This window comes from Halichoerus grypus, chromosome 4, assembly GCF_964656455.1.
Source record: "Halichoerus grypus chromosome 4, mHalGry1.hap1.1, whole genome shotgun sequence".
Classification (NCBI taxonomy): Eukaryota; Metazoa; Chordata; class Mammalia; order Carnivora; family Phocidae; genus Halichoerus; species Halichoerus grypus.
In genome coordinates this window covers 132,384,804-132,410,032 of record NC_135715.1, presented here as the reverse complement: position 1 = coordinate 132,410,032, position 25,229 = coordinate 132,384,804, and the positions used below count along the sequence as shown (strand labels likewise).

At 39.8% G+C, this 25,229-nt stretch overlaps 1 protein-coding gene across 1 annotated transcript in view; it reads left to right on the top strand.

Moving 5' to 3' along the window:
• The window catches only part of LRP2 (LDL receptor related protein 2), a 195,627-nt gene that overhangs the window by 39,506 nt on the left and 130,892 nt on the right, over positions 1–25,229 (top strand). Inside the window, exons 5-10 of the mRNA XM_078070026.1 lie at positions 4,289–4,405; positions 16,404–16,514; positions 16,845–16,958; positions 18,149–18,265; positions 20,341–20,493; positions 21,766–21,885. Of these exons, the coding sequence (XP_077926152.1) occupies positions 4,289–4,405; positions 16,404–16,514; positions 16,845–16,958; positions 18,149–18,265; positions 20,341–20,493; positions 21,766–21,885 (732 nt within the window). The remainder of the gene's footprint in view (positions 1–4,288; positions 4,406–16,403; positions 16,515–16,844; positions 16,959–18,148; positions 18,266–20,340; positions 20,494–21,765; positions 21,886–25,229) is intronic.

Genomic DNA, 25,229 nt, shown 5'->3' with positions numbered 1-25,229 from the left:
CATGGCATGTCCAGATGAGGTCCAGTTATGTGTCAGGATGTGAGGTGGAATGGCAAAAGGGGAGACCAGATCTGAAAGAGGGAGATGGGGGATGGTATCTCAGAAGTACTGAACGGTGGAATTAAAACCGTCAGGCATAGTAGGGCACAGGAAAAAACCTTTGTTTGTAGGAAATCTATCTGGCCAATACTATTTTCTCTCTAGCCCCTCAAAGGTCCTAGGGGAAAGAAGGGATGACCTGCAGATAGTGAGTACTCAGTGGGAACAGGATGGGGCTAGATTGTGAATCTCTGGAGAGCAGTGACTAGGCTTTATTTGGCTTAATCCCTAAGACTTGTTATTTTGTCTAGCAGATAGTAGGTTCTTGATAAATGGGTACTGAATGAATTAATGAATGATGGGTTATTTATCTTCTGGCTAGATAGGCCATTTTTGGTTCCATTTTCTCTTGCTTCCCACACAAAGTAGGAAGAAAGCTGAGCGGTAGATTGTGATACAGTGTAGTGGATGACCCCTTGCTAATAATAATACTTTGCAGAGGGGATACAAACTCCTAAGGAGAACTGCTTGGGAAAAGAGACTGGAGAAAACTTTATCACAGTAATTTATAAGCAATGTTACATACCATTTTAAATGACAATGGATTTCATAAGGTAAATCTTGCATTTTCTAAAAAAGATTTTGTATTTATTTGAGAGAGAGAGAATGAGAATGAGTGTGGGAAGGGGTAGAGGGAGAAGGAGAAGCAGACTCCCTGCCCAGCAGGGAGCCTGTTGTGGGGCTTGATTCCAGGACCCTGGGATCACAACCTGGGCTGAAGGCAGACGCTTAACCAACTGAACCACCCAGGCACCCCTAATTCTTGGATTTTTAATGATATAAAATTCTTTATTAGACATCCTTTAGCTACAGACCGTGCCACCACTATGTTCACTAAGGTCACCAGAGAACTTCTGATTGTCAAGTAGAGTGGACACTTTTCCTTTTTCATCCTTGGATGGACTTTTCTGTTGCACTTGACTCAGACAATCACTCTCTCCTTCTTGACACTACTACCTTGGCTGCCATGACTCCTCACTCTCCTGGTTCTTTTCTGAACTGCTTTGATCGTTCCATTTTGTTTTCCTCTTCTGCCTAGCCCGTGAGCTCAGAGCCCTGCACTTAGCAACTCCTCTTACTCTACACTTTTCCAGGATAATTTCAACCAATCTTATGACTTCAATAACCCTGGATAGGCTGATGATACCCAAATCTATGCTTATGACCCAGATTTCTTGCCCACACTTCAGTCTTGTATATTCAACTGCCTGTTGGAGATCTCCAGGATGCTTCAAATTCAAGGTGTCCCAAGTGGAGTTAATAATCTTCTCCCCTGACCAGGTTTTTCCTTCTATATTTGCTGGTCCACGTGAATTATCTTTAGAAATAAAATTAACTCACTTATATATAAGACACTAGCAGAAAATATAACATCAATCTCAAACTATTAGAAATAGGCAGATCAAGGCCATTTTCCTTGTTAATCTAGAATGTTAAGAAACATATTTCATAATGAAGGCATTTTATTAGAGGAAATATAAAGATGGCTGTCAGTGACATTAAAGATGTAATCAATTAGCAAGGAAAGGAAATCACAATCTCTTAGGCACTAGAGCTAGAAATTTGGAATTATTCTTGATTCTTCTGTCCATATTTAGTCAGCAACTCTGGCCTAACACCTCTAAAGTTCACCTCTTTCCCATTTATGTTGTTACTGCCAGCAATCTCTTATCTGGGTGACTGCAGCAGCCTCTGGAGTGGCCTCCCTGCCTCTAGTCCTGTGCCTCCTCAGGTTCTCCCTGACACTGATACTAGAAAGATTTGACTAAAACCCTGAAACTCTTTGGTGTATATCACCCCAAGAAGAAAGCTCCAACTCCTTAACATGGTTTACAGTGGCTTCTAAGATATGGCTGGTGCTTATTTTTCCATGTCTACTACTTGGCCATTCATGCCTTGAAATTGCCATGTGGGGTCACATCAGTGCTTGTAATTCCCTTGGGCATATGCTGTGCCCCTCTTTGACCTCTGTGCATGCTGCCTGAATGCTTGTTGCTAGACAGTCCTTTTTTTTGACCTAGCTTACCTAGCCGCTTCTCCTGTAAGACCCAGTGAGGTGTTACCTCTTAAAGGAAGCTGTTCCTGTTCACACTCTTAACCTCAGAGTGAATTAGGCATTCCTCCTTGATCCTTCTATAATTAGTTCCTTGGGTGCCTATATTGTTTTCTAATTAATTCTTGAAATGTTTCATAGAAAACTATGAGCTCCTTGAGGGTAGGGACTGTGCCTCATTCATCATTGTATTCCCATTGTTGGTGTACTTTGTGGCATGTAATAGGCCCTCAGTAGATGTTTATGTAATGAGTGAATAAGTGAATTCTGGCATCAGACTGGTTGATGGATCCATATAATTTTAATTTATCATTTCTCTATGTTTGAATGAGCTTTTAATTGCTCCCTCATAAACCCCTTTGAAATCTTAAGCTCAAAATAGAGAATTGCTTTGGGCTTCAGTTTAAGAAGAAAGCCAAGATACTTAAAATAATATTGGCACTTGATTTAGTTTTTCTTCATATTTTGTTTGAAAATACTCATGACTTGCCTTTTTTGGAAATAAAAAAAGTTCTTTAATTTTATGTGGAAATTGGCAATATATACTTAAGTAAATTATAGGGGAATTTAATGAGGAAGTATTAATCTTTTTAGCCTTAATTTAGATAAAATTGGGTCAGCTTTGGGCAGAACTCAGACATTTAAGTGACTTCTAGAAAAGTTGTTTCATTCTAATTTTATTAATATAAGGTACTGGGAGAAAATATGAAATTATACTGTCAGAGTGTCAGAAATTGACCGATTGGAAAAATCTTGTTTGCTGTTCAAGAATTACATAACACATTCATAATGAGATCATTTTATTAAACAGAAAGAAGGAACAAGATGACGTGAAAGGTATAATCAATTAAGCATGGAAAAGGGTGGTAATTATGGATAGTTTTTAATGTCTTATCACATGGTAACCTTTATATGTTTGAATCTTCAAGTGTCAACTCTATAAAGCTGTGATTAATTATCCACTTGTCTTTTAGAAAGGTTTTTCTTATGTTTAGATGATGGCACACCGCTTAACAGATACATAATTTCATCAGAAAACCAAATTTTGCTGAACCTAAGTATCTTTACTATATAGAAGTATAGGAAACTCTGTAAAAATTCAGGGGAAAATTTTTTTCTTCCATTTGATGATTATGATTATTTTCAGTCTATCACATTTTCCCCATTCCCCAAATGTTTTCTTTTTATGTGGACAGTTGAAAAATCCCATGATAATTTCTGCTCCAGGCTTACAGAATAGCATTCACATGATGCTTGCAGCATCAATTCCTTAGATTTGATCTGTTTTATCTAGAGGCAAATTTGATAAACTACTGATGCCTTGCTTTTACCTACTGTAATCAACAGAGGATAAAAACAAGCTAGTTTAAATTGTTTATAAAACTGATAAACATTCAATGTAGAGAGTCATATAATAGAGAAAACTCTAAAGAAAAAAATCACCCATATTTTTATCACTCAGAAATATCCACTGTTACAACCCTTTGGCATATATCCTTCTTGTTTAAACAAGTATTTCAATGAGGGGGAACCTTACCGATCCCTGGCTACTACCTATATCTGCAAAATTCTTATTTCATTCATCCCTTTTACCATGTAGGTTTCAGTCTATATTGTATTCTCCACACATGTTGATAATTGTCTACACTAACATGCTTGAGTGTTGATGTGATCCCATGAGCATTTTTAAGGGATTTTATTTATTTATTTTAGAGAGAGAGCACATGCGTGCGTGGGTGAGTGGGAGTGGGGGGTGGGGGGGGAGAGGCAGAGGGAGAGGGAGAGAAGCGACTCTCTGCTGAGTGTGGAGCCCCTGCTTTGGGGCTCAGTCTCAGGAGTCTGAGATCATGATCTGAGCTGAAATCAAGAGGTAGGGGATGCTCGACTGACTGAGCCACCCAGGTGCCCCGATTCTGTGAGCATTTTGATAATATCCTGATGATAATACCTTTGCTTTTGCATTGTGAGCTGTCTACCTTGGTGTAGCTGGGTAACTGCTTTCTGAGCCTATGAACTTTATGTTCAATATACTCTCTTGCCTTTGCTTTCAAATTTCCTCATTCATCTTTGGTAAATGTCAATGGATTGGTCTGTCTTTGGCAGTAATTATAAAGTAATATCTTTTCCCCTTCACAGCTGGGAGAACATGCTCAAGCCATCAAATTACATGCTCCAATGGTGAATGTATCCCAAATGAATACAGGTGCGACCACGTCAGAGACTGCTCAGATGGAACGGACGAGAAAGACTGCCGTGAGTCCCTTGCAGTCTTTGCACTGTTTTTGCTTTCACCTTTGTCCCTTTGGCATTTTAATCAATTTGTTAGATTTGTTGATGGACAGAAATGCCTACAATATGCCTCTTGTTATTGAAATCTCTTGGGCAGATTCTTTTGTGGATTAGAGGTGATATTCTGATATGAGACTATTTTTAGCAAGACATTCCAAGTGTGTCCTGCCTTAGCACATCAGATTTCTGTATTTTTTAACATTAACGTAGAATCCTGAACGACCGGTCATTGAATACATTGAATATAAAATCTGGTTTGGTCAATTATGGGTTTTATTAGATTAAGATGGTAAATTTCTGGGTCAAATGTCATTAATTTTTCTGCTCTTATGGACTCAGTATTTTCCTGTTTGGAAAAGAGTTACATTTTGAAAATGGCTTTCCCCAGTGGCAGCCTATTATATCAGTTTGTAACTAATCACCACATGATAAGACATAGAAATCACAGTATTCTATGTATAATGTTGAGATATTATCATAATCAAAATAAGAGAGTGCAATCATGGTGCATCGTGTACATCTTACAAATAAGTAAGGAGTAATCTGTCTCTCTTGAGGTTTATGTGGAATTGTTAGATTACAAGAATATAGGAATTATTCTACTGTGTCAGTCCTGTGGTCCACCTAACTGTGACTTTAGCTTCAGATGTATCCAGTTCTGCTTAAAAGCCCTTGTAAGCATATTCATTTATGAGTTTATCCAGAACTTCCTTGAGTTTTTATGTATTTTTTTCCTGAGTTTCTTTTGATAGGCTGCATTTTGTAAGTGTACTATGAGCTGAGTAAAGTTTCTTTCTTTTGCTCTTAAATTTATGCTCTAAACTTCAGGGGTTTGTTTTAATATTCTGGTATTCCAATAATCAGTGGATAGATTTTGTGTACTTTAGAAAACTTGATCATAAACTTCTTAGTTATTATGTCTCCAACTGAGATTTAAGTTTTAGTCCATTCTTGTGGGACACCTCCTCTACTGTTTGATCATTTTGATTTAATTTAGTTTTCTGGACTGTTGCTAAATTTCTTCCTTTGGTCCAAATGGTTTATTTTATGTTTCTTGATGAGAGGACCATCTTCTGTATATTTTGGTACATTTCCCAATAAGGTGCTATGCCCTTGGGTGGGAGCTAACATAAACTGGTTCTGAGCAAATCATTCCTATTTCACTACATTGTTCAAACTGTACTCTTTATGGAAGAAATACTAGCATATGTGAAAAGGAAAGATCTGGGTCCAAACAGGTCCAGATTCATGTTGCATCCGTATCATTATCACAGAGTGCATTTTATTTTATTTTTTTAAAAGATTTTATTTATTTATTTGAGAGAGAGAGAGAGAGTGAGCGAGCGAGTGAGCAAGAACTAGCGGGGGTGGGGAGGGGCAGAGGGACAGGGAGATGCAGACTCCTTGCTGAGCAGGGATCATGACCTGAGTCGAAGGCAGACGCTTAACCGACTGAGCCACCCAGGCGCCCCAACACATGGTGCATTTTAAGAAACACCTCTTCTCCTTCAGTGCTTTCTTTCCTTGGGACTATTTTTCTTTGGGAAGACGCTGTGCTATTTGTCTTTGTATCTCCAGAATTGCTGGTACAGTTGTGTTGTGGTGTAATTTCCAACTTAAATGTTCTCTTGGAAAGAGATTATGTTACCTCTAATTTGGGTCTCTTTTCACTTTGAAAATTGAGACTTAGTACTGGCAATTATAGAGATGGTAGTGTCTGTCTGATGTCACAAAATAGCAAGTCTGAGTCAGGGTCTCTCAGTACTTCGTAAAGCAAACAATAGGTTCTTCACTGTGGCAAGTGAAGAAAATATTTTTGATTAATACTAGTGATGGATCATATATTTTACAGTGTTTTGTAAACTGCTAAGTGTTATATAAATTTTGGTTGTTATTCTTAATTAGATTCCTCAATGAGGACAATAGGGCAGGTGTTAGTATACTCTCATAAATAAAGAAACTGAGACTGCAAAGAGTAGAATGGCTTGTTCAAGGTTGTACAATGTGTGGCGGTGCTGTGGCTAAATCCATCTTCTGGTTCCAAGTCTGGTGATTGCTTTTCATGAAGGACTTTATTTACAGAAGGAGAAAGTTCTAGCTTGTGCAAGTTTAAGGGAGAACCAGAGGCTGTGCCACCAGCCAGCCGTCTGTGTCTTTATCCCTAATTTACAAGTGGATGAAAATGAGTGCTTTGTTGGAAATGCAATGGGATGAAGGAAATGCTACTTTGGGGAAAATAAAAGGCAGCTGAAACAGACTGCTTGGATTTATTCCATGTGAACACCCTGCAGCCAAGTCTAAAGTCACCCGTACAACTGCCCCAAGACTTAGCCAATAGATCTTCCGGAAAAAAGCTGGCAGCATTCGAGCATACCAGCAGTTGGTATAGAAAGGAACGAAGGAAAGGAAGTGAGTGAGCTTTATAAAATATCTGAGCAGGGATTTTTTTTTTTTTTAAAGATTTTATTTATTTATTTGAGAGAGAGAATGAGAGAGAGAGAGCATGAGAGGGGGGAGGGTCAGAGGGAGAAGCAGACTCCCTGCCAAGCAGGGAGCCCAATGCGGGACTTGATCCAGGGACTCCAGGATCATGACCTGAGCCGAAGGCAGTCGCTTAACCAACTGAGCCACCCAGGTGCCCAGAGCAGGGATTTTTAATCAAGTTTTTATTTGTTTTTTTTTTTTTTAAGTACAAGGAATAGGTGAAACAGGATTTGTTGAGGAAAGAGAGCCAGATTTAGATGATACAGTTAATTGCTCCTGGAATCACACAAGTCATGGATTCTTCAGGGCTCGTAGCCCTGAGATGAGTCTGACACATGTAAATGGGTTTGATAATGACATATGCTTTCCTGTTTCTCTATGCCTTGTTTATTTGTTACTATGTGTTATTTATGGAGGAGTATTAAAAAAATAACAAATCAGGAAATTAAGAAAAGAATCCTCATACTTCTTTGTGCTGTGATCCCCTGGCGACAGCCAGATTCGTACAAGAAAGAGATGAAGGGCCTGGATCAAAGTCTTTAGAAAGTGCTAATATAGAGAGACAGATTGGCCTCCTTTTGTTTTCCCTCTTTGTTTGGAACACTTGTGGAAAATGGGAAAGGGAACTGCCATAAACTGGGCACCAGTCACTATTTTGTGCAATTTTTACATTAATACCACAAGGTGGGTGTGATGACCATCTCCTCTTTAAAAGGGCTATAAAGATTGTCAGGAATGGAGTGTGGAGGAGCCAAGCTTTTAACCTAGGTCTAAACCCTATGGCCATGCTCTTGGAATACTTTTCTTTGGTAATGGGAGTTTACAGAGTATTTATACCTGAAGATTACTTAGCTCTTTTATCATTTAAAAATTATTGTTTAAGGCTTTTTACTATGGAAGATTTTAAACAAAATCGAAAGCAAGGTGAATTGTATGCTCAGCTCCTTTGTACTCATCACTCAAGTTATATGAATTACCAACTCTTGGCTAATTTTGTCTTAACCTAGAGCTCTTTATTCTTCTCCCCATTATTTTGAAGCAGTTCTCACAAATCACGTAATTTTATCTTTAAATGATTCAGTATTTATCTCCAAAAAATAAGGACTAAAACCTAGCATAACATAACAGTATCATGACCATACCTAAATGTTAACAACTGTTCTTTAAAATAATCAGTTCTTAAAATTTCCCCAGTGGCTTGTTATTATTTTTTACAGTATCATTTAAATCAAAGTCCAAATAAAATTTATACATTGGAGTTAGTTGCTGTCTTTCAATTTGTAAGTTTGCCTTCCATTTCTGTTTTTTACCCCTTGCAATGTATTTGTTGAAAAAACCAAACTACTTGTCCTGAGTTTCCCACAGTCTGAGTTTTGCTCATCGCATCCCCTACTGTCCTTTAACATGTTTGTCTGTCTCTCTTTTTTTTTTTTTAAAGATTTTATTTATTTACTTGACAGAGAGAGACACAGCGAGAGAGGGAACACAAACAGGGGGTGTGGGAGAGGAAGAAGCAGGCTTCCCACTGAGCAGGGAGCCCGATGCGGGGCTCGATCCTCCAGGACCCTGGGATCATGACCTGAGCTGAAGGCAGACGCTTAACTGACTGAGCCACCCAGGTGCCCCTGTTTGTCTGTCTCTTATATTTTTTGGAAATTGGTAGCTAGATCTAGAGCAAGGTTTCTCAACCTTGGTACAGATGACATTAGGGGCCAGATAATTATTGCAGGGAACTGTCTTATGCATTGTATAATGTCTAACCATATCCCTGGCCTCTGTCCACTAGAAACCAGCAGCACTCCCATTTATGACAACCAGAAATGTCTCCAGACAAGACTAAGTGTCCTCTGGGAGCCAAATCTTCCTCCTCTGCTCTAGTTGAGAATAACATTAGTCTAGAGGCTTGAAAGATGCAAGCATTTCTCTCTCTCTCTCTCTCTCTGTATGGAGGGGCAACAATACTTTGAATATAAAAGTATGTATTTCCATTAGGAGGCACGTAATGTCTAACTCAGTCATTGATGATTATTGCTAAGATCCATTTAGTCATAGAGATACTTGGCTATTTTAAATGTCCCTTCAGATACATAGTAGCTGTTTATTAGTTGTTTTAAATTGGAATGTTACAATATGGTGGATTAAGCAACACTTGCTTGTTTCTGTAGTCATGATGCATGGGAACCCTACTTGTGGGCAAATGCAGGATCAGCCTGTGAGTGTGACTTTCATTTTTCTATTTCTCAGAAATTAAAAAAAAAAAAAAAAAAAAGAAATAAGCTTGTCTATAGGAAGGGGTCTAAATGTATTAGACACCTAGAAACCACTTAAATGTAGTAATGATGTTGGAAGAGCTCCAAAGAAGGACTTAATTCTTTCCCCCAAATATTTGAAAGGATCAGGAAGCTTGACCCTATAGTTCATAGTCCTGCCTGTCAGATCAGATCCCTAGGTTATGGTCCCTACCCTTTCAAACTTCTAAGATCAAGACATTGAGCTCCAACATAGAGCACCTTGTGTCTATTGCAGGCATTCCTTTTACAGAACAAAGAAAAGTGTGTAAGAGTTCTCTCAGGGAGGCAGGGGGAAGGGAAGGAAGAGAATGGGTGAGATGGTACGGAGGGCAAGCATAGTAAGATCCCACTAAAAAGATTATCATTGAGATAAATTTTGTGTTGTATGAAAGCTTCTTATTATGTTTGGTCTTTTTGTCTGCTGTGTTCCTATATGCATAAGGTATTTTTGATTATACCTTGTTTGAGAACTATTTCTGAATATGTATATGTGTAAGTGTGTGTGTGTGTGTACGTATATATTATAAAAAGCTGTGTAACAGGTAAAAGTTCATTTTCCCCAAGTTATTTTATTTTTCAGTCCGGCTATCTATAAAATGCACCTACTATTAAATAGCTTGTCTATTAATTTTTTCCCCCCAAGGAACAGGAGATTCAAAACTGCAGTCCATTTTACTTCTAATGGGATTAGCATCAAGGAAAAACCACTCATGCAGGGTCCAAGATAAACATCAGAACAATGCAGCAATTATGGGTTATTCAGTTAATATATTGCAGTGACTTTCGGTTGCTCAAAAATCGTACAGATTTTTCCAGTTAAGCGAAGCGATTATTTTGCTTTTGTTAAGTACCATATTAGAGTGATTTTGGTGTGAGTAAAACTATAGCTAATTATCATTGGTTTGCAGTACTTCTCTTTTGATACTTAGGAATGCCAAAGAAAGGGTAAATAAAATCCCTGTTACAATGAAGGCTTTCTTGCTGGTAATCAGCAGTATTTGGTCTGCCTGCAACTGGGGCTGCTTTGTCCATGAAGTTTTATTTCTATTGACTTTCTGTTCTTTAGAATTCAAACATTTGCCTTTATATATCTAATTGCTGAAACTCCAGCCAGGGAAACAGAGGAATAAAGAGTCATTCTGTGGACTATGATGGCTTGTGAAGAACATGCTTTTCCTCAAACTCAGTTGCACATTTATGCTGCCCAGTAAGCCTTGCTCCCAGTGTTCTCTCTGTACTCCAGGTGAGAAAGCAGAAGCAGAGAGACTGGCCCCATCTTATCTATCATATCACGTCCCACATGTACCTTTTTAGTGTTCTTACAGTTGAGATAGAAGTCGGAGCCCTGAAACCTTCAGGAAATAAGAATTTCTTGTTTAGATTGCCATCGTACAAGCACATTATATTTATTCAAAGACCCTAGGCCCCTCTCAGCTGTTTCCCAACTTCTTTGCCCCCTTGTATAATGCAGTTACATAGAGTTGTCTTTAATATCCCTGCCTCCATTTCCTCTCCTTTTTCTTTCTTGAACTCACTGAAAACAGCCCTTGCCCACCAGTCTCCTGAAAGCATTCCTGTCAGTGCCACCAGTGACCTTCGTTTTACTAAACCTAATGGCTCCTGTTCAACCCAGAGAGTGACTCCCCCCTGTCACTCTTATCATTCCACCCTGCTGTGTTTCCATAACATTTTTCTCTGCGGGACATTTATTTTAATGTCTGTCCTTCCATTCTCCCAAGGAAAATGTCAGTTCCATGAGAGCAGGGATTTTATGAAGTTTGTCACTTCTCTAGGACCTCATACTCCTATAGGTGTGCACTAATTATTTGTCGAATAAAACATTTTTTTAAAAAGCTGTGGGAATTTCTATTTCACTTCTAATTTTGTTTCTCTCTTTATCCAGTTCTTAGTAAAGTATCGAGGAAGGTGGACTTCAATAAATGTATGTTGGATAGAATGAAATCCTACTGGAAAGGAAGGTAGCACTCTGTAGGATAACTGGCTTTTAGCATAATGGCATTCATCCAGCAGTGGTTTGCCAGTGAGTCCTCAACTGAGCCACACCGTTTCTGGTTATGGTTTGAAAGTGGCCACTCTCATAATTCTATGGGGCAGGCATTAAAATTTGCCTGTTTGTTCTGCCCAGATGTGTCATGGGGGATAACTATAAGGAAGAGATAGGTGCTATGTACCCCAAATGAAAACCCATAGCTCCATAGCTCCTTTGTAGAACCAGTACCACTAAATCTGGTGCACATTATAAACGTTTGCTTACCCATGAGAAGACACCTTACTTCTTTGCACTATTCCTTGGAGCATTTGGTGCACAATTTTCTGTCTTGTTGCTCAGTTACTCCTACATTAGGGCTGAAGTGAGATTTTTATTATTTTTTTAAGAATTTAGAACTACGTCAGTCTTTACTTCCTTTTCAGATTTTGGTGGTAGTTCTGTGCATGGGAAGAAAGAGGTGCTGTAGATCCAAAATCTTTGCAGGGGGCCTCTCAGGCACATTTCTAATTTAGGTATAGATCAGGTCACCGTGGATAGAGACCAGATAGGGATTTGGGACTTAAGGTCCAGCAGTTCAAAGAGAGCAGGGTAAGGAAAACAAGGTAACTTAATGTGTTTCCTTTTTTGGCTTCAGTTTCCTGAAGGCTGCTTAGCCTACACTTGCTGTTAGTGCAATTCTACTAGCTCTTGGGATGACTGTATTTGCTTTTTCTTCCTAAGGTGCGGAATTGCTATTTCCATTTTATAAATCTTATTATGTATATGCCTTTTATTAAAAGCCATTTGAAATTATTTTTGAAAAGAGGCTTTTCTCTTGAAAAATGCTTTTCTCTTCTTGTATATTACTGTAGTTCCTCGGTGCTAGTCTGTGATGGCACTTGCTTCAGGGACTTGAATTTGACTGGGAAGGGGGTAGAGTGGGTCCTCTGCTATTTTGTGGTCTGTTTTTTTTTTTTTTTTTTTTTTTGGTACTGACTCTCTTGTTTGTTCTGGTACTCCCGGAAAGCTCCGTTTCCCAGCATAGGGTTTCTCATTCCTAGATCATACTGGATTAAAGTCCTTAGTGGAATATACCGTAAATCCAGAGTTGGCCTCACCTCTTCAGACTCCTGAAAGTGGAATGGGAAACTAAATGGAAGAAAGGAAACTTTGTTTTTTCTCTTGGGTTATTTCTCTTCCTTTTTAAACTATATTTTTAAGAGTTTCTGTTTCCTTTCATTCAATTTCATTTTGTTTCTGTAATCTTTTGCCTCTTCCCACTACTTACTCTGAAGCCCTATAAGCCCTATAGCCCTATAGTTATATCTACTCTAGTGTTCGGGACATGCACTGTGGAACCAGACTGCCTGAATTTGAATTCTGCCTCTCCGATTTACTGGTCGTAAGACCTTTTTTAAAATTACTTAACCTCAGAAAGACACATATGTAGAATCTATAAAATGAGAGTAATAGTGCCTACCTCATAGGGTTGTTATAAGGATGAAATGAGTTCATACACACCGAGTACTTAGACAAGTTTCTGGCACATAGTTTTCAATATATATTATTGATGACTATTATTGTAATTGCTTATTTTTGTGGGTAGTACCTGCAGCTAAGTGCTGGTCGCCAAACTGGCAAACTTTTTTCTGGCAAATCATTCTTTGACAGGATTAGCGCTCCTTAGACCCAGAATAACTTAAAAGGATGATGCTAGGACCTTGAAAGGTCTCAGGTATCTTGAGCAGGACTTTTATCAGTTATTTTTTGTTTTCCTTTAAGTCTTAGCTTAAGTTTCATAATCTACCTTCTAGATGCCTCCCCTTTCTTTGTAATCAATTTGTCTTCTTTTCTATGTGCTTTTTGGCCATTTTGCCAAATTCTGAGAATAGAATGTATTTATAGCCTTCCTGTCAAGATAATAAAGAGATAGCCTTCCTGTCAAGATAATAAAGAGTAGTGTTAATATTTATATCTTGCTCTGCTGTGAATGATTTCCATTCTGGGAGGTCCACGAGGTCTTCAAGTCACTTCGTCCTCCTTGATTATCTAAACAGAACTATGGCATGGAACTTTCTTGCTCCAAATAAAGTCATTAGCAGAGGAAAAATTTTAAAAGTCTTTAAGCACTCATATGTATATTTGGGGAAGTTCCCAATTGTCGGGGAGCAAACATGTACTTTTGGAATGTGGAGAAAGTAAGGAAAGGAGAAGGAAGAGGTGGTGTGATCAAGTGTGTTCTTGTATTTTGTGTCAGATAAACTTTAGAGGTCTGGGGCCAGTTAATAGTTACTTGTCAATCTTACCATTAAGACAAAACTTAGAAGGGCAAGTTCCTCTGGTGTGCGTGTGTGTGTGTATTATCTCTTCTGTTATACTTTCTCTTTACTTAAAATCTTGCAGGACATTTCACCTACATGATGGATTTGCTCCATGGGAAAAAGTTTACAAGGTTAGACTCTGACCCGCTCAGCAAATAAACCAAAAAAGATTTTAGGTATCTCCCAGTCCCAGAGTATTGTGACTTCTTGTTTCCTGGGGTAGATCAAAACTCATTAACCTTTTTGGTAATCGAAATCTTTAAGGGAAATAGAATCTGTCATTTCTTACTTTGCTCGGTGTGAATGATTTGGAACCATTTCCTCTGTGTGGGTGAACCATTTCCTCTGTGAACCCTTTGGAGATTTCCAAATATTTTCAGTATTCAGTGGAGTCAGGTAGCTCCATGCAGCATTTCCTGTGGGCATATACCTCAGTTAACTACGCAGAGAAGAGACCAGAAGGCTTGTGGGAGTTGAGGCAGGTCCTTGGCTGATTGAGAAGAGATTCATTATCAGCATGGATGGAGACAAGAAAGCTGTTCGTTCCTCATTCCGGGTGTCTTAACTGCTGACCTCTGACCATAACAATACTCTCCCTGATGACAAGAAGCTGGCCTTGTTGTTTGTTGCGGGGGGGGGGGGGGGGGGGGGGGGGGATGAGGCGTGTCAGTAAACTTTTAGTCCTGTCAGTGGAAACTGTTGTAGTTCTTCTCTTCTCAGTTTTATGGCACTGGCTTTCGAAAAGCAGAATGGGGAGAACAAGTGATCCGCTTTGTATATTTGTCCCAGATCCTTCATATCTACCGTAATCACTCCAAGTGAGGTAGTCACCATCTACACTCAAATAAATTTTCCTCCACACAGATACCTTATCTACTGCAAAGACAGGGTTTTCTAAGATCTCTTTCCTGCTTGCTGCTGCACTTTAAAGGCTAGACAACATACTGACTCTAGGAGCTATCTGGCTCATGGGGGAGGGGAACTGCTGGCCAGACTCAACTGGCCTCTTGGATCTCTTGAAGTGAGAATTCATAAACAGAGTTGTGTGACCCTTTGAAGCACATTTGTAATGCATACCATCTCATTGATGAAAAGATAGCAATCACCCTCAGCACTAGCTGGTTCTTGGACTTTTAAAAAATAAAATTCAGAAAAAATTTAAAATCTGAATCAGTTTTGTCTTAATGGAAAGATTGACAGGTAACTATTAATTAGCCCTAGACCTCTAAAGTTTATCTGGCACAAAAAGCAAGAACACACTTGATAACACCACCTCTTCCCTCTCTTTTCCTTACTTTCTCCACATTCCAAATGTACATGTTTGCTCCCCCAAATATACATATGAGTGCTTAAAGATTTTTAAGATTTTTTTCTCTGCTAATGACTTTATTTGGAGCAAGAAAGTTCCATGCCATAGTTCTGTTTAGATAATCAAGGAGGACAATTCAGATTCAGTATATGATTGATTAAATATAACTGGCAATTTAGGTATTTAAAGACACTTAGAGTCCAGTTTTGAACTTCTGGAGATGAGAATAATTGGGCTTCTTCTTTCACTACAAAAAATGGAAAAGTATCATTTGAGAGTCCATCTTTTATTAAAGTGTGAGTTAACACAGTACAAGTTTAATATATTTTCAGCACAGAATTTTATGCACTGCTCCTGCGTGAAGGAGTCTTTGGGACTATCCAAGGAATTACCCATCCATGTCTGTGAAACCTCAAAAAGTAGGTTCTTCAATGCAAAATTGAGCCTCAGAGTGGGACTCTACTGTCTAGTTTTTGAGACCTTATGTTAAGACATACCTTTTCCTTAGTTAGAGGAATTTGAAGATAATATGAGAATCATTATGAGAACAATCTTCAATGAAAAAGAAATTGGGCCAAGAAAGTATCAATTTGAGAGGAGGAGGATGTTAAACACCATAAAAGGCAGAAGTTCAAAATATTTTTGAAAGCTTCTTAACTAAAAAGTTCATCTGTGATAAGTCAATAGCAATATCTAGCATTTCCTGAGTACCCTGAGTAATGATCCAGTCCCTGCACTAAGGGTTGGGGACTCTAAAGTGGGTAAGGCAGGATCCTAGATCTTAGAGGGTGTCATTGTGTGGTGGGGGAAACAGATAAACAACCAACAGAATGAAGCCTTCATTTGGGATCATGAAAGATACGCATTTCAAGTCTGGGGACGCAGAGGGGAGGGACTTGAAAGGGGCATCCTGATTTTTCCACTGTGACCTAGAAAACCAGAGTTAAGCATCTGGTTGGTAGCATATGTGTATAATGTGGTAGTAGTTATTTATGCTCGTAGAGAACATTGTGCTTTTCAGAGTGCTTTAGTAGACATGGTCTTTTGAGATCCCTCTACCCTGTGAAGTGAATTACCCAAATGTATGGTTAAAGAAGTAACAGAGGATAAGCGGTTTGAGTAAGAGTAAATAGCTACTGAGTGGTGCCCCAGGTCCCAGCGCTCCTGACTTACAAGCCTGTTTTCTTTCTACAGCCCTCTAGCAAAAGAAACAGTGCTTCATTTCTCACAGCACGTGTGGTGGTACACTGGCTTCCTGGGATGTTATCTGCATTATGTAAAAGAAGGTTCCATTTTGAAATAAGTTAAATTCCTTCTCATTCTTCAGCTCTGAGCTCATAGGTCACTTCTTCAGGGAGACTTCCCTGGGCTCCAAACTCCCCCTACTATGCATTCTCCTAGAACGCTATGCTCCCCACATTAGCATACCACCCAGTCTGTTATTTGCAAAAGAGACGTGGTCAGTATATGCTCGGCGTTTAGTGTCTAGCATGTAGCAGTCACTTAAGCAGTGACTGCAGAAGGAATGTCTTGATTTAAGATTTGTGTGCTATGTCCATTCTTTTAGAATACCCAGCGTGTGAACAGCTCACTTGCGCCAATGGAGGCTGCTATAACGGCAGTCAGAAATGTGATGGGAAAGTTGACTGCAGAGACTTCTCTGATGAAAACAATTGCAGTAAGTAATGTGTACAAGATGTGCGGTGGTGTGCTGAGGCTCAGGTATGCTGGCCGATTACGCAATCTCTTCCTGAATTTGTGTTCAGTGAATTCATGTTGGTAGCTTGAAGTCAGCCACGGTGGGAGTATTTGCACCATGGAAATTGGCAAACACTTCAAGTCAGGGCCTTTTTGTTTCCAGAGAATTGGTTGTTAAACATTTACCAGCATGCTGCTTCATAATAAAAATCTCTTTTCAAACTTGAGACAGAATCTTCCTGTGAAATTAAATGGCTACGGTGGAACTGAACTTCTCTTTCTGCTTTCCCTTGCTACCCTTGTGTCGCAGCTAAGGTATGTTCACACCACGAGTTCCAGTGTGACAATGGGCTGTGCCTCCCTCATGCTTACGTCTGCGACCATTACCCTGATTGTGAAGATGGCAGCGATGAACATTCTTGCAGTACGGTGATTTCCTTATGCTGGGTCAGGTTGCTAGGAGTGTTGTTGTAGTTATTTTCTGACGAATGTACCACTCTTTTCAAACAAAAGGGTCACTATGTCTCATGGCAGATGGAGCCAGAAGATCATTTAGGGCCCATGGCATGAGCTTCAGTAGTGAAGCTAGACCTCGCCTCTTTTATCGTCCAAGGATCTGTGTAGAGTTGAAGGATTGCTGATGGACAGTGTGTATTTGTTTTCTCTTAGGCTACAAGGGGACAGGGTGAATTGTGTCACTTGGCTCTCAAATTACCCATCCTTCAGGAATGGGTCTGATAACCTTGATAGGAGACTGAGAGAAGGACTTTGAAGGGAGGGGAGGTTCCCTAATAGCAGTGGTCCCAGCTCTCCTCTTTACTTGGAAATTTCTTACATTGAAATTGGGGGGATAGGAAAGTCAGTGTGGTGCCGATGGCTTTCGTTGCCTCCGCTTTTTAACTCTGACCCTCCTTTTTTTTTTTCCCCCCCAAATCGTTGCCTGCAATGTAACCCGTCTGTCATTGTTGCCAACCCTGGACTCGTTTTATTGGAATATGTAGTTTGACGTCTCTGTGAGAGAGTTTTAACTAATTTCACAAAATTAGTTGGCACCTTTTTGTGGTCATTTATTTACTCGAATGTTACGATTTGTTACCACACCCGTTTTGATTGGTTGGCACCTATGTCTTGTTAAGTATTTTGGGTATCACCCTAACTTTTTATGAGCCATGCCTGATTTCCCTGCTGGCCCCTGGGCTTATTTCAGTGACTGTATTAAAGAGAATGTGACAACATGGAACGGGTGACTCATTTGGTCCTGGATAGCAGTTTCAGTGCTTGTGATAAAGTAAGGGCATGCTGGACACTGCCATGCCTGCAGGCCTTTATCAGTCGGCATTCTTTGTTCTGCATCAACCTACAGCAAACTGCCTTGTTTGTGATCTTGAGAAACATAGACTGGCACCTGACTTCATTTCCTTGACCCAAAGCTGCTGCTATGTTTTCTTCCTTTTCTCCCCTTTTTTCCTTCTCTTCCCCATTTTCTTTCCTGTATTTTTTTTTTTTTTTTTTTTTTGGTCAAGATACTTGACAGAAGTTTAGGCAGTGAGGTGAACTCTTTAATTTTTCCCAAGTGATTTGTGTCTTTGGAGTGCAGCTGTTGTTTCCTTCCAGCCTATGAGACCTGCAGAGGCAACCAGTTCACTTGCCACAGCGGCTACTGCATTAGTCAAAATTCGGTTTGTGATGGAGAGAACGACTGTAAGGATAACAGCGATGAAAACGGATGCGGTAAGGAGGAGAAGAGATTCTGAATGAAAAGCATTTTCTTTTCTTTTTTAAAAATGTATTTATTTATTCATTTGTCAGAGAGAGAGAGAGAGCGCACAAGCAGGGGGAGTGGGAGAGGGAGAAGCAGGCTCCCCGCCGAGCAGGGAGCCCGATGCGGGGCTCGATCCCAGGACCCTGGGATCATGACCTGAGCCGAAGGCAGACGCTTAACCGACTGAGCCACCCAGGCGTCCCTGGAAAGCATTTTCTTAAAGTGTTTTCCAGAACTTGTATTCCTACTTCCCTTGTTAGAAATTATCTGTGTGATGAGCAAGTCTCAGGATTGGCTGCGTGTTAAGTAACTTGGTGGGGAAGAGGAGGTGACTTCACTAGCTTTTCTTAAAAAAGACACTGAACTCAAATACAGTATAAATTATAATCTCTTCCCTCTTATCATTAAAGTAAAATAGGTGGGGCGGTCTGCCCCCCTTCTGTAACACATGCTGACCTTTTCCTTTGGAGACTGCTTATTTTAACTAGGTTTATTTGTATAGAAGAAGTAGGGTGGGGAAGGAAGGAAAGTAGGGGGAGATGTGATTTGCCTTGACCTTATAACCTTTAAAAATGACTTTGCACCTTGGTAAGAGTTCAGTTTTTTGTTTTCAAATTCAGATTTTCAACCACATGGGTCACTGACATCCAGTGGTAGAAGAGAGGCCACCTGGGGAACATGTGAGAAAGAAGTAGGGATTGGTAGTTGCAGGAAGGGCTTCTACCCAGGGAATTGTTTCAAGAGTCTCTGAGAAGGAAATTCCAGTGATAGCACCTCCCTCACCAGTAGTAGTCCCAACAGCTCAGAAGCTCCTAACACCCACACTGTAAAGCAAGTATAGTAAGAGTGATGCTTGGGGAAGAGCCATTGGTTTTGGTGTTCCAAGAAGTATTCTCCCTACAGTTCAGTCATAGGTTTTCTTACATTGTTGACATTGCGCTAAAGGAAAAAAAAATCAAATAGCTCCCCCCCCCCCAAAAAAAGACAAAAACAAAAACAGAATAAAAACTCAGGACTCTTGGTATTATCTAGTTCTGTAATTCATGATTTAAATAACAGAATTTTCTTCTAGGGGTTATTAATCTAGTTTGTTTGATAATTCAGGCCTATGTCTCTTCTTACTCTTAAAACCAGGCTGAGGACTGCCTACCTTAGAAAGAATGGAACTTAATTTGTCACTTCTTAAAATCCCAATAAAAGACCAGTAGTAGTGTTAGACATTACCAGTTGTTGGTAGGAATACAAGCTGGTACAGCCACTTTGGAAAACAGTGTGGAGGTTCCTCAAAAAATTAAAGATAAAGCTACCCTATGACCCAGCAATTGCACTACTGGGTATTTACCCCAGAGACACAGATGTAGGGAAAGGAAGGGCCATATGCACCCCAATGTTCATAGCAGCAATGTCCGCAATAGCCAAACTGTGGAAGGAGCCGAGATGCCCTTCAACAGATGAATGGATAAAGATGACGTGGTCCATATATACAATGAAATATTACTCAGCCATCATAAAGGATGAATACCCAACTTTTACATCAACATGGATGGGCCTGGAGGAGATTATGCTAAGTGAAATAAGTCAACCAGAGAAAGTCAGTTATCATATGGTTTCACTTATTTGTGGAACATAAGGAATAGCATGGAGGACATTAGAAGAAGGAAGGGAAAAATGAAGGGGGGGAAATCGGAGGGGGAGACGAACCATGGACTCTGAGAAACGATCTGAGGGTTTTAGAGGGGAGGGGGGTAGGGGGGTGGGCTAGCCTGGTGATATGGGTATTAAGGAGGGCACGTATTGCATGGAGCACTGGGTGTTATATGCAAACAATGAATCATAGAACACTACATCAAAAACTAATGATGTACTTTTGGTGACTAACATAAAATAATAAAATTAAATTAAATTAAAAAAATTACCAGTTTAGGTCATTTGTAGACTTCTCTTGTCCACCTGATCTGTATTCCCTCTTATCCATTGATTTTAAAAGACTCCACCTGGCTCCACCTCTCATGTGGCCTATGATTCTTTTACTCCTCCCCTGCAGAAAGCAGTAGTCACCATGTTCGTGAATGCTACCCAGGAGAATGGGCTTGTCCAGAGTCTGGAAAATGCATCCCAATTGTAAATGTTTGTGATGGGACTTTAGATTGTCCAGGAGGAGAAGACGAAAACAATAGCACCAAAGGGCGATATTGTGGTGAGTATTGAAATTTATCTGGGTAGCTTTCAAATAAAGATGTTTCTGTTTTTCTATAATAGATTCCCAAATACAGAGAATATCAGTGTTTGCACAACTATCCCAAGGCGTACTGGCTTACACAAACAAATATTTATTATTTCTCATAGTGCTGTGGGTTGGCTAGGAAGTTCTTGCGGCCTAGACCAGCTCACTCAGGTGTTGAGGCTGTTGCAATAAAAGCTCAGGCTAGTATTTTTCCACATGATAGTAGAAAAGGTGAACCCTAGTGTGCAAGCTCTTTTAAATCTCTTCTTAGGTCAGGTTTGCTAAATGTGTTATTGGCCAAAGCAAATCATTTGGCCAAGTCCAGATTCAATGGATTGATGAAACAGACTCCATCTCTTGATGGGAGGAGCTACAAAATATTTGTGGTGTTTTTTTCCTTCCCCCAGGCAGAATGGTTTTAATGGCAATTTTCATGATTTTAAAGATGTTCCGGAAATTTTATTTCCTGGCTTATACTTAAGAAAAAACCTGGCTATACTCAAAAAAGAAGCTTCTGGTTTCTGGGACATGTACCTTGAATTAGTTTTTCTTTTTTCTTTTTCTGTGACTGTAGAATATCCCTCCACCATTACTCTCTCAACTATGTGGACAATTGACTGTCCTGTAAGGGAATACAATTTATGACCTTGACTTCATCAGTAGTGTGCTCTATAAATTATCTAGTAGTTGTTTAGAAGTTGCCATGGTTAACATTTTTTTTTAAAGATTTTATTTATTTATTTGACAGAGAGATAGAGAGAGAGCACAGATAGGCAGAGTGGCAGGCAGAAGGAGAGGGAGAAGCCGGCTTCCGGCAGAGCAGGGAGTCCGATGCGGAACTCGATCCCAGGACCCTGGGACCATGACCCGAGTCGCCGAAGGCAGATGCTCAACCGACTGAGCCACCCAGGCACCCCTAATGTTATTCTCATTCCAGTCACTTGAGAATTCTTGACTTTCTCTATTATGTAGACAAAAAGATAGACTTATGACCTGATTTTTCTGTAAACAGCACTTAAGATGACTTATACTTGCACAGTTATAATTTTAAAAGGAGTTATTAAAAATACGAGTTGAGCTTTTCTTGCATAATAAAGCAGTAAGGCTTGAAGGCTAATAATTTCTGTGCCTCTACTACATGCTTACTTAGCTTTTAGGTTTGATAAAAGACGCTCTTCTGTTATAGGTACATCAGTCTTGTCCAGAGGTCACCATTCACTTAACAAAGTGTTTTTCTCTGTTTAGATGTGAATTTGTGTTCTCTACTGAGCTGTGAGTACCAATGCCACATGTCACCAAATGGAGGGATGTGTTACTGTCCCCCAGGTTTTATCGTTGACCAAAATAATACCCGCAACTGTGTCGGTAAGTGACAAGTGGGAGTGTCTAGTGTTTTGTCACAGTGCTGCGGCACTCATGGCTTCTGTGATCTCCGACATCAAGGCGTTTGTGCTTGTGGATGGGAGTGGCAGTCTTTATAACAAAGAGTAACACAGTTGCCATAGAAAACCTGGGCAATACGAAGTTTTAACTCAGAGTAACTTTTGTGAGGTGCACAAGGCAAAAGAGTAGTTCTTTTGAGTGAGTTGACTAGCTCCATGGATACCTATCTCCACCCAGATGAAGGACGAAGTCTTTTGTGTTTTCTTCTCAAGTATTCGGAAGCAGGGTTGGTGTGGCCATACTGGTTGTTCAATACTGGAATACATCCATGTGGTTGGTAAATAACCGCTGTCTGAACCCATCAACTACCCTACCCTGACCCCCCGGCCTCTTCTCAAGGATCTCAAACCTCTTCAGGATCCAGCAACTAAAGAGTGGTCACCGAACAGCAGAGGATCATCAGCTCACTGCCCCGCTGACCACAGTGGCCAGTCAGTGCCCATGTCAGGCTGGTTGTTAATTCCATTTATTTTCACCTCTACTTGAAGCTTCTTGAAGCTTTGTTCAAGGACAAACACTATCATTTTCCCTCATTTGGCTGGCATTGAACTAGATGCTGGTTCACCAAATATTTCTCACATCTCTCTTACCTGAATTATAAGAATGATTTCTCCCATTAGGAAATTTTTGATTCTGATGTGAGCTGGCTTTGCATCCTTCTGTGATTAGGATGGGATCTTATGATGGGAGACTACTATGGCCAAGTATCAATTTTCAGTTTTTTAGGATTTGAAAAATGAATTTTTAATGCTCTTTCTTTTTCCTTCTTTCTGATTTTTTTAAGAGGTGGGGGGAGGGGCAGAGGAAGAGGGAGAGAGAGAATCTTAAGCAGGCTCCACGCCCAGTGCGAACTGGACGTGGGGCTTGATCTCACGACCCTGAGATCATGACCTGAGCTGAAATCAAGAGTCAGACTTTTGACTGACTGAGCCACCCAGGTGCCCCTCCTTCTTTCTGATTTTTGATACATAAACAATAAACCTATTAGCAGAAAGTGTCCAAAGGGGTTTTAAAAAACAAAACAAAACAAAACAACAACTTTGTTTTTACTGGTGTTGGCAAAAAGGCATCTGGAAGGCAACTGTAATGATTCATTAAAATTAAATTTGGTAGGGGTGCCTGGGTGGTATAGTTGGTTAAGTGGTGGACTCTTGGTCTCAACTCAGGTCTTGGGGTCATGGGATCAAGCCTGAGCATCGGGGCTCTGCGCTCAGTGCGGAGTCTGATTGAGATTTTCTCTCCCTCTCTCTCCCCCGCCCCCCCCCGCCATGCTCTCTAAGATAGATAGATAGATAAATAAATCCTTTAAAAAAAATTAAGTTTGGTAATCATCTAGATCTCCAAAATATAGATGATTCAGATTTTTCCCAGGATATTTGTGTTCTTTTGATATTCCTTAGAAATATGGGATTCTTCAGGGCTTTCTGAAAAAAAACAGACATGGCATACATAATACTTTTTACAAAAGTGCTTCTTCTGAAGTAATTTCCAAAATATTAATATAATTTGGTCAACAGTATTGAATTTGGATAAATGTTATTCAGTCTTTAGTCTCAGCTCACGGCTTCCAACTTGATTATCAAACATGGTTGATCTTAAATTTAATGCCACAAATTTGGTTTACAAATTTGGAACTTTTGAGAAAATCTATTCCTCGGTGTTATTGAGAACCATAATAATGGGGCTCATTTATGTGTCATATGTCAAGAAAAACAAGATTTTTAGATCTAGTAAAGCAATCCAAGTGAAGTTGTCCTTGGTAATTTTAGGAGGTAATTTTAGGTTTCTGGTATCGGGACCATGCCCCAAAGTTTGCCCACTATCTGATTGCTCCTCTTAAGTAACAGTATAGTTGCTTGTTGGATAGAAGACGTGTCACACAACAAGACATGAATATGAGACACGGCCTGTGCTTTATGCAAGTCACCCCAAGAGATTCTGAAACCTCAGAGACAATTCTGAATTACTTAAGCCCCCAAATTTCTAATCATTTGAAAGCTTCTCTAAATAAAAGAGTGTGATCTGCAACAGGCATTAAATGAAATCAGGACACTTTTTGTGTTTTATTATTACCAACGTTATCGTTATCATCACCATCATCACATTGGGGATGCATTCAAGTGATTTTAAAATACTTTTCACATGAACATCCTCAATTGTTAGGTGGTTTTCCGACTTTGGAACCCCTGGCAGTGCTGCGAAGGCAGCGTGCCCTTTTCTTCAGAGTGGTGCTCATCCGTGGGTGTGAGCCTGCTCCTTTGTCTTTGGCAAATGTCAGGCTCCTCCACCATTCCCCCCCGCCCCCCCTTATTGCCACCCAGCTGCCAATTCGATTTCCAGGCTTTTAGTTCTCTAGGCATTTCTCTTTTCTCTTAGTAGAAAAGGAATTCCAATAGAAATACCAGAAGCCACATTCTCAGTATTTCATCAGCTTCTCCTTTTTTCCTCTCTCAACCCCCAAAGAGGAGATGGGGCTGGGCTGCCTTGCATTTGGAACTTGATAGGCCGTGAAGTCTTTTCAGTAAAAATGATTGCTCTTTCAGAATCCCTAGTTTAGTCTTGTGATGCCTGACAAACTGTTCTTAGGCTCCCCCCCCCTTTTTTTTGGGCACTCTAGCATCTAGATAGCACATTTTCCAACACTTTTTTCCCCCAATATCTAAGTCTGTGATGAACTTTGGGTTATATTTCCAAGTGTCTAAGGCTACTTGTATGTCAGAGGTCTGGGCCACTTTGTTTTGCAGTCTGAAATAAATGAAAAGCTGTCATTATAAGGTTTTTTACATTAAGCCTATTAATAAATGTAATATAGAAAATTCCAGTATTATCCTGTGGCACAAGATAATTTCAGGATTTATAGAACACACCCAATTCACACTAGAAGTGGTGTGGGCTGATAACTGCGTCACTAGTTTTAAATTCCATGATGAACATTTTTAATCCCTGCAGTATGTGCCTGGGACGTTAGTACAGATAACTTCATTTGGAGATGAGCTCAAAGTCTGCAGTGGAGGGCTTTTGTGTTAGGCCCCCTGCCACCTATAGAGATCTTTTCTGTGATCTTCCCTGTTTTTCAAGGATGTGTTCTTTGCCCCTGAGTTTTGAAGATCTGTTAAAATTTATTTCACAGAAGATACTTTGTTCTTTGTAAAGAGAACTCGTTAATTTTAATACGTGACATTATAAAACCGGTTACACTTGTTTCAGCTGAGCTTTTAGGGAAATTGTTTTTGTTTGTTCTTTCAAGCATTTCAATTCAACAAATA